The sequence below is a fragment of the Phycomyces blakesleeanus genome (assembly GCF_001638985.1).
Source record: "Phycomyces blakesleeanus NRRL 1555(-) unplaced genomic scaffold PHYBLscaffold_1, whole genome shotgun sequence".
Lineage (NCBI taxonomy): Eukaryota > Fungi > Mucoromycota > Mucoromycetes > Mucorales > Phycomycetaceae > Phycomyces > Phycomyces blakesleeanus.
Window position 1 is genome coordinate 4386604 of NW_017265134.1, and position 17856 is coordinate 4404459.

The 17856-nt window shown below is 33.1% G+C and overlaps 7 protein-coding genes across 7 annotated transcripts; 1 reads left to right on the plus strand and 6 right to left on the minus strand.

Moving 5' to 3' along the window:
• Nucleotides 1–4619: 4619 nt before the first annotated feature.
• On the minus strand, nt 4620–6256 carry PHYBLDRAFT_73447 (hypothetical protein; the record flags this gene model as incomplete). The annotated part of the gene is made up of 4 exons (XM_018442858.1): nt 4620–4769; nt 4809–5158; nt 5907–5937; nt 6050–6256. 4 exons carry the CDS (start codon nt 6254–6256, stop codon nt 4620–4622), a joined length of 738 nt encoding a protein of 245 aa, XP_018299596.1.
• A 60-nt stretch (nt 6257–6316) lies between these two features.
• On the minus strand, nt 6317–6577 carry PHYBLDRAFT_104459 (hypothetical protein; the record flags this gene model as incomplete). Its single annotated transcript, XM_018427845.1, has 1 exon — nt 6317–6577. A coding segment is annotated over one exon (261 nt), but the record flags the coding sequence as incomplete, so codon positions are not given.
• Nucleotides 6578–7195: 618 nt separating this feature from the next.
• Nucleotides 7196–9196, minus strand: PHYBLDRAFT_162157 (hypothetical protein; the record flags this gene model as incomplete). The annotated part of the gene is made up of 6 exons (XM_018434574.1): nt 7196–7473; nt 7858–7897; nt 8626–8666; nt 8788–8904; nt 8985–9068; nt 9139–9196. The coding sequence occupies 6 exons, from the start codon at nt 9194–9196 to the stop codon at nt 7196–7198; spliced, it is 618 nt and encodes a 205-aa protein (XP_018299598.1).
• A 2417-nt stretch (nt 9197–11613) lies between these two features.
• Nucleotides 11614–12262, minus strand: PHYBLDRAFT_139104 (hypothetical protein; the record flags this gene model as incomplete). Its single annotated transcript, XM_018430163.1, has 2 exons — nt 11614–11771; nt 11974–12262. The coding sequence occupies 2 exons, from the start codon at nt 12260–12262 to the stop codon at nt 11614–11616; spliced, it is 447 nt and encodes a 148-aa protein (XP_018299599.1).
• A 1204-nt stretch (nt 12263–13466) lies between these two features.
• On the minus strand, nt 13467–14618 carry PHYBLDRAFT_162158 (hypothetical protein; the record flags this gene model as incomplete). The annotated part of the gene is made up of 3 exons (XM_018434575.1): nt 13467–14005; nt 14275–14373; nt 14450–14618. The coding sequence occupies 3 exons, from the start codon at nt 14616–14618 to the stop codon at nt 13467–13469; spliced, it is 807 nt and encodes a 268-aa protein (XP_018299600.1).
• Nucleotides 14619–15629: 1011 nt separating this feature from the next.
• Nucleotides 15630–16432, plus strand: PHYBLDRAFT_73453 (hypothetical protein; the record flags this gene model as incomplete). Its single annotated transcript, XM_018442859.1, has 3 exons — nt 15630–15695; nt 15737–15947; nt 16062–16432. 3 exons carry the CDS (start codon nt 15630–15632, stop codon nt 16430–16432), a joined length of 648 nt encoding a protein of 215 aa, XP_018299601.1.
• A 72-nt stretch (nt 16433–16504) lies between these two features.
• Nucleotides 16505–16872, minus strand: PHYBLDRAFT_139109 (hypothetical protein; the record flags this gene model as incomplete). The annotated part of the gene is made up of 2 exons (XM_018430164.1): nt 16505–16563; nt 16650–16872. 2 exons carry the CDS (start codon nt 16870–16872, stop codon nt 16505–16507), a joined length of 282 nt encoding a protein of 93 aa, XP_018299602.1.
• Nucleotides 16873–17856: the final 984 nt, after the last annotated feature.

Here is a 17856-nt window from a genome sequence, read left to right on the forward strand (position 1 = left end):
ATTTTTTTATTTTTTTATTAGTCTTTTTTTTTTTAATCTGCTTTTTTAAAGTACTTTTTTTATATAACTAAAAAGAATTAGTTGTTTCAGTTGCCATAGACACTCGCCCTCTCTTTTCTTTTTACTTCTTTCTTTCTCTTTTACTCTTATACTTGCAAATGTTCCTGGTAAGGCACTTTTTTTCTTTATTTTTCTTTATTAGTAATTTCTTCAAATATAGCTGAGTAATAACAAGTGTTTCTGCTACCATAGTCACTCGCGTATAGTTTCCTTCTGATGCATCCTCTTCACAATGGCCATCCGGATTAGCCAAGGTTAGTAAATATACTTCATACCATCATCTCATAAAAGTATCCTGATTTTTTCCTTTCTTTTTTATAGGACATATCACCCAAAATATTTTCTACAGCTAAACACAACCACCAACACGGTAATATTTTTATCTATTTATTTATTATATTTCTCTTTAATATTAATCAAACTGAATCCAATTTTTACTATAGATGAACAACCCTCTCTAAAACATGCTATGAATCAAAAGCTTCTATCTCATGCTGCTGTCATTGACATGGTAAGACTTTTTTTGTTCTTTTACTATCCTTATATGTATCATTATATTACTTATACTGTTTATTAATAAAAAAAACTACCAGATACTATATCGACTTTTGATAAGTATTATCTATATCTACAAATAAATCCGTTTGCTTTGGGTATGTAAATTAATAATTATATCGCCCAATTCACAAAAATTACTTTTTTCCAATCATTTTCATAGTCAAAGAAATCAAAATTCCGTAGCTTTACTTGTAATATTTTATTGTTTGGTCTTTGTACTAGATAATTCCAATATAAGTATTAATGGTTTATAAGAATTGAAATATCCAACACACACGCACACCCATCACTAACGATTTATCTATTCTCAAAGAGTACTGCTCGTACCCCAAAAAAAACGTATTGAGCAGCTCATTTTTTTTTAGGTATTTCTTTTTTGTAGAAAATTTTTCATCCCAAATATAACAAACCGACCAAGCAAGAAGTAGCTAGAGATATAGAATAGTATTATTAGATCTGAAACCTAGAAACATTCTATTCTTTCCAATAAAAATAAAAGCATAAACCATTACCAGCCTAATAAGAACGGGAAACCAAATAAATAAAGAACATATTACTGGTCCATAATTTTAAAGACGCCTTTTTTTGCTGCTGATGACCAAACTTCTTAACAATAAACTAGCTTAAAGGTCACCTTTATGCTACTTTTAATCTTCATAATATGTCGGTGCCTGACCTTTATGGTTCCATATAAAGAATATCAAAATAGATACGCAGTTTTAAAAAACTTTCTTTTTATATATCAAGTCAGATAAGTATATCTAAAGTGCTAACAAACCTTACCTGCGGCACCCCCCACCCACAATTCCGCTAGTTGACTCTAGTCATTCCACTATCTGTGAAGGTCACCTTCAGCACAAGTGGAAAAAAAAATCAACTAATTTAAATATGGAAATTACACTATACTATACCCCATATTTAAACTACCTTATTTTTTTAATTTTTCCAGTGCAAGGTTCTTACGGACTTGTATACTTGAAAAACAGTACACATGATCCAATCCGAGTACTGTTATTATTCTCTCAATTTCACCCAAAGTGAAATGAAATAGATATATACAAGTACCATCACTCAAGAGATTTAGGTTTAGTTTGCTATATCTAGCTCTCCTAGCTCTTCTAATCTCTTGAGGTATAGTTTCTTCATCATTCTGCTGTTGCTCTTGCTGCTGTTGCTGTTCTTGATGTTGTTGTCATTGTTATCTTTGTTGCCTTTGTTGCCTTTGTTGATGAACTTGGGCATGATTGCTAATGTTATATTCGGAACGATCGGTCATTTTATTTTGAATTTAGATGATCAATTTGAGTATAAAGAAGTTGTTAGAGAATGAAGTTCATGTATAATATTTTCACAAGCTATATTGTTGATGCAACATGATGGTACATGTATGGTGTATCGGAGAATAAATTTTAAAAAAATGTTCCAACTTAAGTGCCTTTTTTGGGCATAGATACAAGGCAACTTTAAACAGCTCTCTAATATAGTTTATGAGTTTTTGACTTTTTAATATAGCTTCAATAGTCTTCTGTGATAAACTTTTATTTCAACATTAGTGTCAGTATGCCTAATTAGAATTTAAACAAACTAAATATGGTAAAGCACGTAGGCGATTAAAAAATCTGCCAGGTGTCACCAGGTTTTCTCAAAAAACTGGTCAATATTTTCCTACAGTGTAAAGTCTGATTGATGGGTCTAATGGAACATCGAGTTGCAATGTTAGATTGTCTAAAAAGCACCTATTGTAAAGGCAGAATTCAAAAGGATTTTTAAACCCTTGTGTATGCGTGTATATGGGTTATTACTAAAACAAACAAGATCGAAATTCGATTGTGTTTTTGTGTGCGTCGTTATGCTACAAACATAATTGTTCGTTGTGTATAACGTATTACTAAAGTGTTTCACCCATGTTTCACAAACATTTTTTACTATTTTGCGTACTTGTTTTTTTATTGCTTTTTGTTGGTTTAAATGCAAGAAGGTCTGCACTTTAAAGGAGATTTAATATATTTTAAAAAAATTGGCTAGTACATTTCTTCTTTACACAGGCATTTACTTAAAAAAACTGATACTGTGATCAACTCAACCTTCACAATTGTCTTTACAAATTTGTTTGCTACAATTACTAATATGTTTTACAAGCTCATCAGCATTGAGACCATATTGTTTTCTAACTAAACACTTCTGCTTCGAAAAATATTCCTCTATGACATTCAAAAAGAGGCTGTATGGCAGAAAAAAATGAACTCTGTGCTTTGTATGGTTAGTGATGTAATTATTTGCAAGCTGGGCAGTATAGATAGCAATATTATTTATGATAAAGTAGTAAAGTATAGCATTATCTCTGTTTAAACTTGCTATGATTTGCTTGATAAATTGAAAAAATAGCTATGTATTTATACTGTCTGCAATCATTTTTGCAGTAATATTTTTAATATCTTAAAACTATATGGTCGCAATAATTATAATATTCAATTCTTATTTGGTTTTTATTTTGACAATAACAATTGATCATTTCTTGGATCATCCTATTTTACAAATCAAGCTGGCCTTGAATTCAGTCTCATCAACAAAAATGCAGTTTGTTTTGTAAGATATGTCTAGCTGCTGAAGTATACTGACAGATTTAAATCTAATTTTGATCATATTTATATAATTCTCTTCTCTTTAACAAGCTTTGTTCTTTTTAATGTCAATTTAATCTTTATATATATGTGCTTGTCAATTTGCTGATAAGAGATACTAATATCTTGTACACTTATACAAAAAAAGTCTTCAAAAATTTATAGTATTTTATTACTCTGATATTATATATATCATATTATTTTATGAATATCTCTTGATCTATGCATTGTAAAGACTAAAACTTTATATTTCAATAAAGTATAGCATATATTTCATAAAATTAAACAGAAAATTTAAGTTTAATATTTGGTGTTTCCACCATAAGCAGCAATTACAGCTTTAATTCTATCAGGTATGATGGCAACAATATCAGCTCTAAACTTTGAGTTAATCTGTTCTCATTCTTTTGTGATGCAGACCTTACGATCTTTTGTATTGTTAATATATGCTTTTTTCTTTGTATCTGGTCTTCTATGGCCTTCCATACATGTTGAATTGAGTTTAAATCAGGATTTTGCAAAGGCCAGTAGTCAAATTGCTTGATTTGTCAATAATTTTTCTACTATGTTATATAAGAGCCGGTATGGCAGCTGATGCTATCTTCTTGAAAGGTGAATACTATATTATATTTCTAATTTAATTTCTGGTACCATTGATTGAAGTCATTGGATAAACAGTTTACATGTAGATCTTGGTCAACTGAGCCTTTAATAGCAATAAGAGATCCAAATCTTTCTGCCCAGAAATATTCCTGTTGTGGTGGTTGAAGTTGAAGAAGTTTTTAAGAGAAAGAATTAAAGATGTTAGATTAAGAAACGAAGATTAATGAGAACTTGTATAAGGTTTGTTTATTAAGAAAAGATTTGGTATCAAAATTTGACAAGGTTTCTACACTGAACTACCACTGTTATTTATATTGTTTTGGATTGGGAAAATTATAAGACTGGGGTCAGGTAATTGGTTCTATCTGAGCCTTAATCAGAGCAATGTGATCTTGAGATAATTAATGTATAATTAATTATATAAATGTGTATAGTCCCAATAAAGTATTAACATTAAAAGTAAATGTGTTTATGAGTTATAATTATACTTATAATAATTCACTGATATATTCCATATTATGGTGGTATCATCATATGAAATATAATCACTATCATGCATGATAAACCTGTGTGTTAAATAATAAAGTAATTCGTAGACATCTTTGACTGGAATAGCTGAGGCCTTATATTATTTCCTTCAGACTTATTCTCAATTACAGTAGTAGTCAATACTCATATACAACAGCCTATATTAATTAATATTTCTTTTTTATACGTGTTTTATTTTTGTATTTGAATCTAAATATATGTTTTTTGTAGCAAAGAAACTACACACATCTAAACTTTGCCTTCTAGACTAAGGTGCTTGCCTACTGCAACTGGATAGCAGATTCTATGCACTGAGAGAATGGTGTTCATGCTGTCATCTTCGAACCTCACCTCATTTATCTCAACTCCTTCTCCTGCTCTGGGCTGAAGTAAAACTTGCTTGTATCATTGTACATATGCAAATATATGCTGGCTCACCTGACTAGCAAACGAGTTTACAACCGTATTGACAGAGAGGTACTGAATTTGATCTGCATACAGCTTGATACTTCTACTATCACTTGTCTCAAACAAGACTTGTATGAATGACCTGCACTGATTCTTTGTTTTGCTCTTGTAGATTTGCCCAAGAAAATTGATTGATTCAAACTTCTGTATCCAATTATTAACAAAATTATCAGAATGACCAGCCTGACAATAATGAACAAGAGTTTGATCATCATATTTCTTGCGATAGTATTTCAACAAATGCTCATACTTGGATTCATCCTTGGAAATCTCTCCCTTTAGAGCTAAAGGAAGTGTGGAAGGGAGCAAAGCTTGTTTCCCTTGACAATATCAAAGTTGATCTCAGGAGAATCAAGAAAAGCATTGATATCGAATTGAATTGAGGTGGCAGTTGAAGTAGAAGTGACTATATAATCGGCAGTAGATGCAGTGAGCTCAAGGATGATTGCCAAATGCTCAGATCAAATTATCAGCAAAGTTTGGCAAATAAGATCTCCCTAGTATGCTTCTTCAAGATAATTTTTCATATAGGTTCTCTCAAACCTGTCTTTTCTATTCATTGCATAGTTTTGTAAGATATTATTGCATCTTTTGAAACTAAAAAGCCAATTGTCATAAACTGGGCCAATGTTCAATACAGTCTCTTGCAGATAAAGATGAAGATGAATGTTTGGCAAAAGGAACAGAACTTTATATAACTTCTTGCGCTCTTTGCAGAAAGTCTTCTAAGATTGATGAGCTTCATCAAGGTGAGTCATAAATATGCTGGGCATTGAGAGATACTGACATACATTGACAAACATTGTCCAGTTACCAAGATAAGCTTCAAATAGACGACCACACAGGAGAACAGAAGAGTATATCAAGCACCAAGACTTTCACTTTGTTGTATTTGGGATACTTTAATATCTGATATCATATACGAACCCAAACAGAAGTACCCGTCAAAGAGGTCATTATAAATGATCATCTAATATGAAGTCCTATCTGAAACATAAGAGCAATATGTTAGATCCATCATTGGATCATCTTCAAGAAGTACTTAAACTATTATCGCAAAGTCATTACAATAACTCATATCCAGGGTGACTGGATATATCTCAATAAATATAAATATCATAGATAAAATAACTTTTATTAAGACAATTCGATTTGACTTGAACTTTTAATAAACACAATAAAAAAGAGTCTCAAAGTACTTATCGTTCCACCTTTCCACATACAAATATAACACACTTGTTGGCCTTTATGAATGAGAAGTCAAGCCCAATCTTTGTTCCTAATGGCATGTAGTCCTCTGGCAATACAAGCTTGTCAGCATCCAACTGCATTTTGGCCAAGTGTGCATCTGTGATGAGACCTGAAGATCTCCATTTCTCTATTATTCTCTTTGCTGTTCTGAGGGACAGGTTGTGCATTGGATTGATGACAGTTCACTCCATGAGGTTAAAGTAAATCAGATCATGCAATTCTGACTATCAGTTACCATTTTCCCTCTCCAATCTCTTTCTTTGTGCATTACTGCTGACTATTCTTGACAACTTGGCATCACGACGGTTTTTGGCATCAGTGCAAGACACCCACTCAGAAAACACAAACCCAGAGTAGTTCACATCATTAGAGTCTGAAAGGCGAGGGAACTGTTGGTTGCACTTATTACATGCACATGTGCTTGAATGAGAGATAACCTCACAAGTCCTACAGGCAGAAGGAATGTCGCAGGTAACAAGAAGAATGGCAGCACAGACAAGACTACTAGATGGGCACTATACTGTAGGCATCACTACACTGTCATATAACTGGTTAAGTTCCGCGACAAGGAGATGGAGTTAGTGATTGATCTCACTTGTCTTTGCTTTCTTGGGCCCTGGCATGAGACCAACGAGAACATTATTCTTCTTCTTGTATCATTCTGATCTTGGCAAGTTGTTAATGCAAATGTATATTGCACTACAGGAGTAAATGACCCCATCAAAAGGTTGAAACCAATCAATGTTCATGGTAAGCATTATGGAGTGCTCATGATTCACAAACAGTAAACCATTGCTGTCCTTCAAACTGTTCCAATTCATATTGTTATAGATGTCAAACATTATGCCTGGAACTTGCACTCTGGTTCTCCAATGGTTGATGGTGTCTTCCAATCCAGGGCAGAAAAAAAGGAATGACAATGTTTTGATTATGGAGTTATATATGTAGATCTTTTTGGGGATAGTCAAGGCTCTTAATGTTGCAAAGAAAAGAACGTTTCCACATTCTCTACTAGAGAGTCTCTCAAAATTACAGCACTCTGAAACAACTTTGGAGACTTTGTATACTTTGTTATAATTGCTACATGCAACAAATCACTAGGCGCCTCAAGTCATGTCACTGAGACTGGTCATAAAGTTGACACTGTTTATACTGAGGTGAAGACAGAAGGACTGTCCAAAGTATGCCAATACTTCATTAAGAAACTTCAACAGAACAGCACTACCAAAATTTACAACGTATTTGGATATGTAAAAGGCAGCAAAAGAAGCAATCACTGTAGAAAACAATCTGCAAGTACTTGTAAAAAAAATTGCACATTTGCAAAAATTGTATAACTTTGTAAAAATTATATTGACTATATCTAATTTAGGACTTGCTAAACCTATTTAGACACATTGAGATGGATGTTAAAATGAAAGCTTGATCACAGAATATTCAAGATAATATATTAGAAAATGAAAAACGTATAAGTTATATTATTGGCTTGCTAAAATCATTGAGCGCGGAATATCATCTCTGTCCTTTTCAAAAATAAAATATCTTTATAAGGCACACTCTGAAGTACAAGCATCCCTAAACCAAATCACAGCAGGATTCTCAAAGGTGAAAAATGACTTAGCAAAAATTCATGATTACAATCACAAAATTCAACTATTGTATTGGGGCTTAGATTTTTTTTTACAAAAATAAACATTGTGCTTTTTAACTCTACACTAACTTTCTGTTTATTTTTTTAATCATCATAAAAGTAATGATACTTTCTGACTTTGCTGCATACTAAATACCATTGTTACAGGCCAGTACTGCTACATAGATATAAATATCAGTGAAAAGATATTATTAATGTTAAAAGATTTTAATTACTAATTACTAATGAAACTTCATTTCGATTATAAGTAGGCTTGCATCATCTAGACTATCAAAGGTATGCATACTCAAAATAAAAGAATTATTAGTATAAAAAACATAAAATACAAGGCTTTGCATTTCTTCATGCTTATTCAATATCAAAGGTATGTCATTTAAAGTAAATTAAATTAAATCACAAATACTAAAGTTCTTTTTTCTCTTTTCTTTTTTCTTTCTTCTTTTTCTTTATGTATAGATTAAAATTATATCAGTTACTGCTACCGTTTCTCTGCCTATTCTATATAGTGCCTTTCAATTAGCTAGCAATGTTTCTATAAGTCATTTAAGTACTTAGATGCGTATTAGGCTCTTTATTCCCAATATTTTCAACTTGGAAAAATAAAAATAAATAAAAATTTTCAACTATAATTTCAGCAGAATTCTATTTTTTAATTGAGTTTTTTTTTATGAATTTGAGTATCTGTAACTTCCTAATAAGGGCATTGATCCCCAAAAGTATAAAAAACTATTGTAATACAAAAAGGATATTCTCTAAAGCTATTGGTTAAAATAGTATTTAAATCATAAGAATATATGCTTCTTATTTGCTGAGATAGGTAACACTATTAGCTAAATACTAAATTCCTATTGGTTTAGAGCAAATCTGCAAGTATGCATTTTTTACATAGTAATCTGCATTGGCGGAATTACAAATGCTGTCATTTTCTACAGTGAATGAAAGCATGAGTAGGATCGACTGGCATATTGGATGAAGAAAAGTGCTCTATTTGAAAAAAAAATCAATACTTATTGACTTTATTGATTTATATGTACTTTTTATACTAACCTCTAATATCATCAGATTTATCTCCAGAAATATCCAAAAGGGTTGCTTCAATGACACCCTCATCTTTGCTTTCAGAATCAAACAAAGAATTAACGTCAAAAAGAGGTAGGTGTTTGGCTGTTTTGTTGGGTAAAAGAGAATCAAATTATTAAATACTATAAATGATTATAGAACTTAAATAAAAATACTATGCATACCTTCAACTTGATCTTCACCATCAACATTGTCTTCAAAGTCAATCTCCATGTCATTGTCATTTGACATTACTTCTACAACTAAGACTATATTATATGAAAATAAATATTTAATCAAAATTTTCTCATTAATAATATTCTCTAAATTTGAATTTACAAGAAGATCCCGACTGATATTGTCTCACAATATCTTGTTGTGCATGTCTTCTGAGCATTTAGGTAGACATCAAAACAAATTCCATGCTATTGGAAGAGTATTTAGAGCACTTGCATTCTGAATTATTGTTGTTGTTTGACATATTGTATGTATATGTTTTATCTTTTAAGTCTTTAGAATTGATAAAAATAGAAAATTGTTCAGGAACACAATTTAATATATATCTTTCCAAATTACACCAACTGCCAAAATGACATAGTTTGTTCCGGTTGTTAAAATGGGCTGTTCTTTAAACAGTAATTGATTGTCTCATTCTAAAGTACAATAATATACGCTTTTGTTAAAACATGCCATCACGTACATTTTATTGGCTATAGAGCATATATAACAGAAATATTTGTAGTAATATCACGATCATTAACCTCATCATACTTATAAATAAATACTAGCCTTCTTTTAGGGAGCGGAGCTCCCCTCCCCCTCCCCCTCCTTTTGCCCCTTCCCCCCCCCCCACAAGTTTTATGTAATTCTTCCCTACAGAAAGTTCAACTACTATATATCACAATTAATACTTTTATTTTATTTTATCTTTGTTACAATATGTGTTTATATAATGAGTAGAAGCTATAGAATAAATTATTTTATTATGGTATTTAAGGCATAAATCAAAGATATAAGTTTTTTGGCTTAGTTTCTGGATAATACATCCTTGTATACTATATTGTTAATATATACAATAGTTTGTGGCATATTTGAGTCATATGGAGTGTCAAGCATAATTTTGATTCCAGATGGTTTCCGAACCCAAGAAAGAACAATATAAAGCTGACCATGTCCAAATACTAGTGCTGGGAGATAGAGGCCAACACAATCAAGGGTCTGTCCTTGGGATTTATTAATTGTCATGGCAAAAGCTAGATGAACAGGGAATTGACAGCACTGAAAACTGATAGATGACATTGATTCAGATAGACTGAGTTTGATGTTTAGAATAATTGCAACTTTTCCAGCATGTGATCCCATTACAATTGTAGCTTTTAGGACAAACCACTCAAATGAGTTGCATATCAGACGTGTACCATTACAGAGACTATTCTTTGGATCTATGTTTCTTAAAAGCATGATAGGGCATCTTTTTTTGAGGTGAAGATTGTGATGGGGCAGGGATTCAGGATCAATAGTATTTAAAAATTCAATTGGATATGCCAATAGATCATTTTCACTACTGCCTCAATCAACACTCTTGAATTCATGGACTGCGCCTGAGAATATTTTAAGAAGTATATTATTGATTGTTGTAACGTCATGATTTTTGGGTATAAATATTGCATGACACATGAGGAAATCGGCACTTTCTGCATTTGCATTGAGATCAGAAAATACTGCATTAGCCAGATTGAGTATATTATTTCCAGAGATTAGCATTTCTTGAGAAATAGGTATAGTGTCATCCCTGCCAGAACTGAGAATAGTACCCTCGCCAACTTTTGATAAAAATTCAGCAAAGTCTCTGAGTTCATTTGCTTCTTCTGGTGTAGTAGCTTGGGAAATACGCATATTGATTATCAACTTTAATGGAGTAATGCATTGCCAATCACAGGCCTAATTTATACATTGCTCTACAATGTAAGCTTTTGATGCTCTGAGAATTACAGAAAGAACCTACCAGAAATCACTACCAAATACAACCAATTTTCTACCAAATGGCACTGCTTCGAGTAAGGGGTTTATGGCCTTCATAATGTCTTGCATTAAACAGTTGACTGTGTTAAATATATATTTACTAATCATTGACGCCTCATCTCAAATAATCAGTTCAGTTGCTCTGAGTAAATTGACTATTTGCGAGTTGACTGATATAGAGCACATAGAGCTATAATGTATTTCAAGTGGAATCTTGAATCTTGAATGTGCAGTTCGTCTACCATCAAGAAGCAATGCAGCAATACTACTGGTAGCAACTGCAAGAGTAAATTTTCCTTGTAAACAGACATGACACAAAAGAGCATTAAATACAAATGTCTTACTTGTCTCACCTGGTCTGTTTATAAAGAAGAGTCTCAGCACAAGAGTAGCTGTGTTCAATGAGCTGCAGATTTTGTCATATGCAATTTGTTGATCAACATTGAAAGACAAAGTGTCTGGGTCTGGCATCAAAGCGGCTTTGGAGCAAAGATCTTCTTGTTCATATATCAACATCCTTAATTCATGTCTATGCTCTGTCTGATTTGGCAATGTAGGTATTAGTGGAAGTGTAAACCCACTGAACGATGTTAGAGACAACGAATTTATGGAGAGATGACTTTTGATGTCCCACAAACATCTGTTATACATCTCTTGTGTAGGCTCCAAGGACTGGTCTTGATGTTGAAGTCTTTCTGAATGTAATAAGTCTTCTATCATTGAATCTCGGTGGGAAATCCAAAGAGAAAATGGATCAAATAGTCCACAGAAAACCAAAAGAATTGCAAATAGTTATCTTAATGAATATGGGAGCTCATATGATTTAGCCTCTTCCATGCATTTCTCCCATTCCTTGTCATCTATTAACAGTCCTAAAGCTTGGCACGCAGCTTGATTTGTTTCATATAGTTGCCCCTCTACTGTCCAAAGATTCTGGAAGCTTGTAGCATCTGGAACATTAAGAAGCCGTATTCTTAAGAAATATTTTTTGTGTCTTTTGGAGATATGTTATATATTCTGCCAATTGTTCCTCTGTTAAATGTTTTGCGTTTTGTTCTTTTTTGTTTTTCATTAACTAAATGAAGTGAGTTAGAAAATCTATATACAGATATTTACGTACTGTTATATTGTGAGTGTTATATGAGAACCAACCTGTCAATGTTGTGTTTATGTTTGCATTTGATAATTGATGTCGATTTGTAGAATCATAGAAATATACTGGCTGAGAGTTTTCAAGATGGATTGCCAGTCTTTGGTGGGTTGGGTGCTCTTGATGCAGTTTAAATGAGAAAATTCTCCAGCATGCTTCAGAGGCCAATACATAGCAAGTATCTAGAAACTCATTAACTTCATTTACAGCTTCTTGATGAATATTAGTCATATTGATGTTAGTATTGGTGGTAGTAGTGGCACTGGTACTGGCTGATTGAATTTTTGTCATAGCTCAATCATGGCCTTTGTACACATATTTGTATAGATATTTTATAGCTGATACAGAAGTGCAGATTTCAACATTGATGTAGGCATCATATTTTGTACACAGATATAAATTGTGTGGAACTACCTATCTGTTGTCCAGTGATGCTGAGTCTCTGACTACTGTCATCCCATTATTTCTTCTTTTATACTTTGGATATCCAGATCCATCATTGACTGTTTCATCACAAAAATCTTTTGGAAAATTCTTTTTGCATTTACTATTTTCCATGCATGGTGCCTTTGGGTATCCTATACCACATGGACCGTGTAACATACTATGGCAGACAGTTCTATAGGCCAAGGGTTTTGTGACTGGATCAGGAAATTCAGCAGAAACTATAAGGTCATAGTCTTCTGTTATCATTGGTTTGTCATGGCTAGATAGGATCAGAAGAATGTGTGTGTAGGGGAGTCCTCGTTTTTGAAACTCTATGACATATATAAAGGCTTTGACTTTTCCCCAAAACATCTTTCTTTGTCAAGTCGTTCATTAGCTCTTTAAGCTTTATATTGAAAACATAGGAGCAAAGATCTGGTCTGTCTGCTGCTTTTTGGCCTGCTAAAAGTGCATTTGTAATTCCAGGCCAATGCATATTGCAGGTGAATGTGATGAAAAGGTCTGGTTTGCCAAAACGGCGTACAATACTCATTGCATCCTGGTAGAGCTGGCCCATGTGACGGGGGCTACTAATAAAAGTAGAAGGAAGGATGACACGTCTTCCAATGTTGGCAAAATTGTTATCCTCAAGGTTAATAGCATCTTGTATTCCACTGTAAAGGTCTACTTGAAGGCGATTCTGATTACTGGCAAGAAAGTCTATTCTGTTATGTTCAATCTTTGCATATATGTCTACAACAAATTGCTGGAAAAGTCGGCCAAAGAGATGGAGGAGATGGAGAGAATCAGGGCAGTACATAAGTCGGTTGGAATACCAATGGATAGCACTAGCAGTTTTTCCTGACAAAGATTTTGATTCGATTATCTATCCGTCCTTACCAGAAGGGAAGAGCAAGGCATAATGAAGAGCATCATATGATTTACAATACTCATTTATTTTTTGTAGCTGGTTGGTTTGTGTGTGCAGTACGATGTTTCTAGAAGAACCTCTTTCATTATTCATAATTAGAATAGCAACCTCGTCAGTAGTTAGTGCATTATATCTTTTTTAATCTTGGGGACCTTCAGTAACTAAGCATATAGCAACATCTTCTACATGTCCATTCTCCTGTAATACTTGATCCATTGATCTGAACAGAGAAACAAAAGGATTTGTCTCTATGAGAATCGATTGAATTTTCTCCAGAATATCTGCTTTCAAGTATGGAGCATGATGGCAATGGTGCTGGGCTTGCGATGCTGCTTCATATATGTATACTTGAGCAAGTTGAGGGTGATCAATATCTTGGGCTCTTGATGGACAAATAGACCCAATTCTGTGACATATAATGCCATGTATTCTGAAGCAGTACACACCGCCTTGGTTATTTGCCACAGAGTTGTCAATTTTAGCTCCCAGCAATATGAAGCTTAAGGTGCTGTTGTAGCCTCTGATTTTATTGAGAAAATATTTCCCATTGGATGTCCTGTAATTTAGAAGCTCGGAAATTCCAGGTGGTATTAGCTCAAGAAAAGGAAGAACATATTTTCCCTTGCCACAGCTCATATTAAATTTCGATCTGTGGATAGACAAATCAGTGTCCTTCTCTGTTAACTACATCAATGCTCACAAAATCTACAGGCAACATCCATATTCCCTCCGCTATCAATTTCTGGCTCAGAGATATTTTGGAGTCTGGCAATGTTGGCAATGTTGGCAACGTTCTGGTTTTGAGGATTCTGATTTTGTACCGGTATCTGTATATTGTTAGGACACATCAGATTAGTTATTCAAAGATGATTTGTTCCCAAACAGCTTGAACAATGACAGGTAGCAGTGCTTTTATTTATTGTCATGGTTTTTTCCTCATGCTCACTAGTAGGTTCTTCAGCAAGGATAATAGTTGGATCAACAACTGTGTCCACAATTATTTGTTGCTCTTCAGCTGGATCTATTCTTACTTTTGGTGAAGCAGCTAAATATATAGATAGTAGATCAATTGAATTAGACTCTTATAATTCTTATTCTTTTTTTTAATTCTTTAGTATTACATCTACTACTCTCTGCAGGAAATTCTTCTTCAATTGAAATATTCTCATTTGTTCTTTTCTGAGGGATATAAAGTGTATTTCGTTTCTTATACAAAGAACAAAGGACACTGGATTTACAACTATGACCCATAAGCTTGTATGAAGCACAAAGTTTTTTCTTAGAAGACATTTTCGATTATTATTATTATTGAAATTTGAGGTTATAGATTGTTTAAAAGATGTGTAAAAAGTTCTTTGAAATTTGAAATTCTCTGCAGTTTTAATAAAATGGCCCCTTAAAAGATATCATGCATGCCTTTCTCCAAATAAAAATATATTGCCAGATTAAATTGCACTGCAGATGTCAAAACACAGTGCAAATAGTCTCATAAAGTAATTAGACTAAGTATTGTATACTTATTTATCATGTCTTGTCTTAACTATGTATTAGATTAAATGATATTTTGTATGCTAAACATTATTTATTTATTTATTTATTTTTAATTTTTAATTTATGTTTAGTACAAAGACTTATAAATATTTATATTATAATTATAATTAATTTTATATTTTTATATTTTTCTATGCTCTTAAGGTGCTCTTCAGCGATCTCAGTATAATTATTTTGGCTATAAGAAAAAAATGGGAAAGTACAAATAAAGTAGAGAGACTGCTTTTTATAATAATCATAATACGCAGCCATAGATTTCACTCCTAAAACTAACGTGAAATATCTAATTTAATTGGTACAAAACCTCAGGAAACTACTTGGCAAAACTATATTCAAGAGGCGTTGATATAAATGAAAATAATAGAACCAATTATAGTTTACTAAAATAACTGCTCGCTTTCAAATACTTTATTATTTAATAAATATTTTAATATGTCTTTTGCCTTTGTTCCTGTAATATTTACATAACAACTCTCTTTTTTAAAACAAATATCCTATCAACAATGAACCCTACCTTTACCAACACCAACTACATTTACCAAAATGTGTTGAATATGATTCCTTTGCAAGAAATAATTATTTTTCAAGAAGTTTCTTAATCAGGAAGAACCCAAACTGTTGGTTGTCCATCTGCCTGAAACGACAATATTATTAAAGTCCTTCTTTGCCTGATAATTGACACCAGATTTTATGCAAAGCATGCCATCTTAGATAACTCTGGAAAGACAAGACTATGGCAGAAACTTCACAATGATTTCTGTAATCATCCAGATGTTGTCTGTTATGCAGCATCTCCTCTCAATGCTGGGTCTGCTAGTAAATATAGAGCTATCAAATATATAAAAGACAAGTTCTAGTCAATCAAGAAGGATTTCCGAAAGATTACTGCGGAAATCAGAAAAACTGGATCTGGTGAACTTCCTCCTCAAGAAAGGTACATCCACTTTGACAATATGAAGGAAATTACTTTGAGCGACCCTAGTTTCTTCCCATCCATGTTGATGGAGACAGACCATGTTGTTGACGAAGTTGTTGCTGAAGCCGTGATCAGCATCTGCTATTATGATGGTATTACTTACAAGAGCACCCAATTGACAACCCCTTCTTTTGTCTTAGAGGGATGGTCTGAGATGAGCCAGTGATCTTACAGCACTCCCAATCCTGTCCAATCCCCAAGACAAGACACAGAACCAGTGTTGACAACTGGGACCAGAAGAACCATGCCATCTGAGCTCCAGCAAGCCTTCCTGAAAAACTCAAGAAGCCAAAATGACATCATGGCATCCATGCACAAGCTTCTCAGTACCAGGTACCAAATATTTGAAGAGCTATATGAAGATACTCTTCAGCAGTATAGACTGGATGTGACAGCACCTCAAGAAGCAAGACGTTTGGATTGGGAGAGTAGAGAGCTGATTGCAACATGTGAATATAATAGACGAGTTATAGCTGATGAGAGAGAGGAAGAGTTAAGAAGGTCTCTATTAGAAATATTTTCTAGATGTAAAAGATCAAGAAGTCCATTATCTTCCCTCACTCATATAAATGAGTGAAATTAATAAAATCATCTATTTTTTCTTGCTTTTTCTTATATAATAATATATTCATCATTAATTACCTCTTATTTAACTCATTAACAATATAAAAGCATAGCTTTTCAAATCATTTTGATCCAATTTAAAACCTATTTTAAAGAAAATATATAAATGTTATATGAGACAATATATAAAGAATCTTTCTCTTCATTTCTTCTAAGTTTTCTCTCTGTACTAAGTCTAGCTCTTGATTGTGTAGAGAGTACTGGCATAATGGTAGCATCATCATCATCATCAGAGCCATCGTCGTCACAATTATCATTGTTTACAATATCTAAAGTTGTATCATCCATGTTATTGGTACGAGCAAATCCATACATTGCAGGTTCTTCATATTGGGAATTGTCAATGTCTTGTTGCAACATATCAGCAAGATACTTCTGGCTGTCTCCATACATAATACACAGATTATACAAGATACAACATACTGTTATGACTTCACACATTCTTTCTGTGGTAAGAACATACAGATGCTTAAACATAAACTGCCACCTGATTACAAGCAATGCAAATGCATTCTCAATAGCGAATCTGGTAGGCAATTGTATCTTGTTAAAGTGCTTTTCACATTGTAATAATCTAAATAAAAGAAGAGACTTGGAAAGTACAATGAAACTTCTTTTATTATGAAAATTGAGAGAGAATCAAAACATTGTGATCTTTTACTTCCTTTATATACATTTTAATCTAAGGACTGTCTTATTTGTTTCAATAATTTAATTGTGTGCCTTTGGGTCCAGTTACACTCTTCTATAACATTGATATTCCGCCTACTCAGAAGTATCTGTGGACTTCACATTACTCACTTCCAGGTTGGAACAGCTGTTTTTTTTTATTGGATGATACGTCTTGTTGCTGTTGACCAGACAGAGATCTTTATTTGCGTTGGTACTTTTGGACACCTGTCAAGTTTGTTATTTGACTCGTTTTTTTGACTGGCAATATACTGCGGGATGTATTCTGTTCTTGTCTTTGCCAATATTTTTTAATAATGCTTAGGTCATTAAAATTACTTGTGGGTTCTCACGTGTCATGTTCTGATGTGTAATTCTTCTATCATACTCTGTATACATAGCTTCCTTGTTCTTTGCAGTGATCTATTATTGCCTGTATTTCATAAAAACTGTCAGTTGAAGTAACTGTGTCTTGGGAGATTAGTTTGATTTGTGATGGTGGGATATTGCGTGATAGTAATGCGCCTGTTTCATCCACTAGCACGTAGCTTCCTTCTTTAGTTTTACCTTTGATTGTAAATGGTTCTTCATATCTAAGATCTGTTTTGCATTTGCACAATATGTTTTTTATTATGACACTGCTTTCATTTGGGAATTCATGAATGATGTTATAGTTATCATTGAATTTTCCTTTGCCTGTCGCCTGCA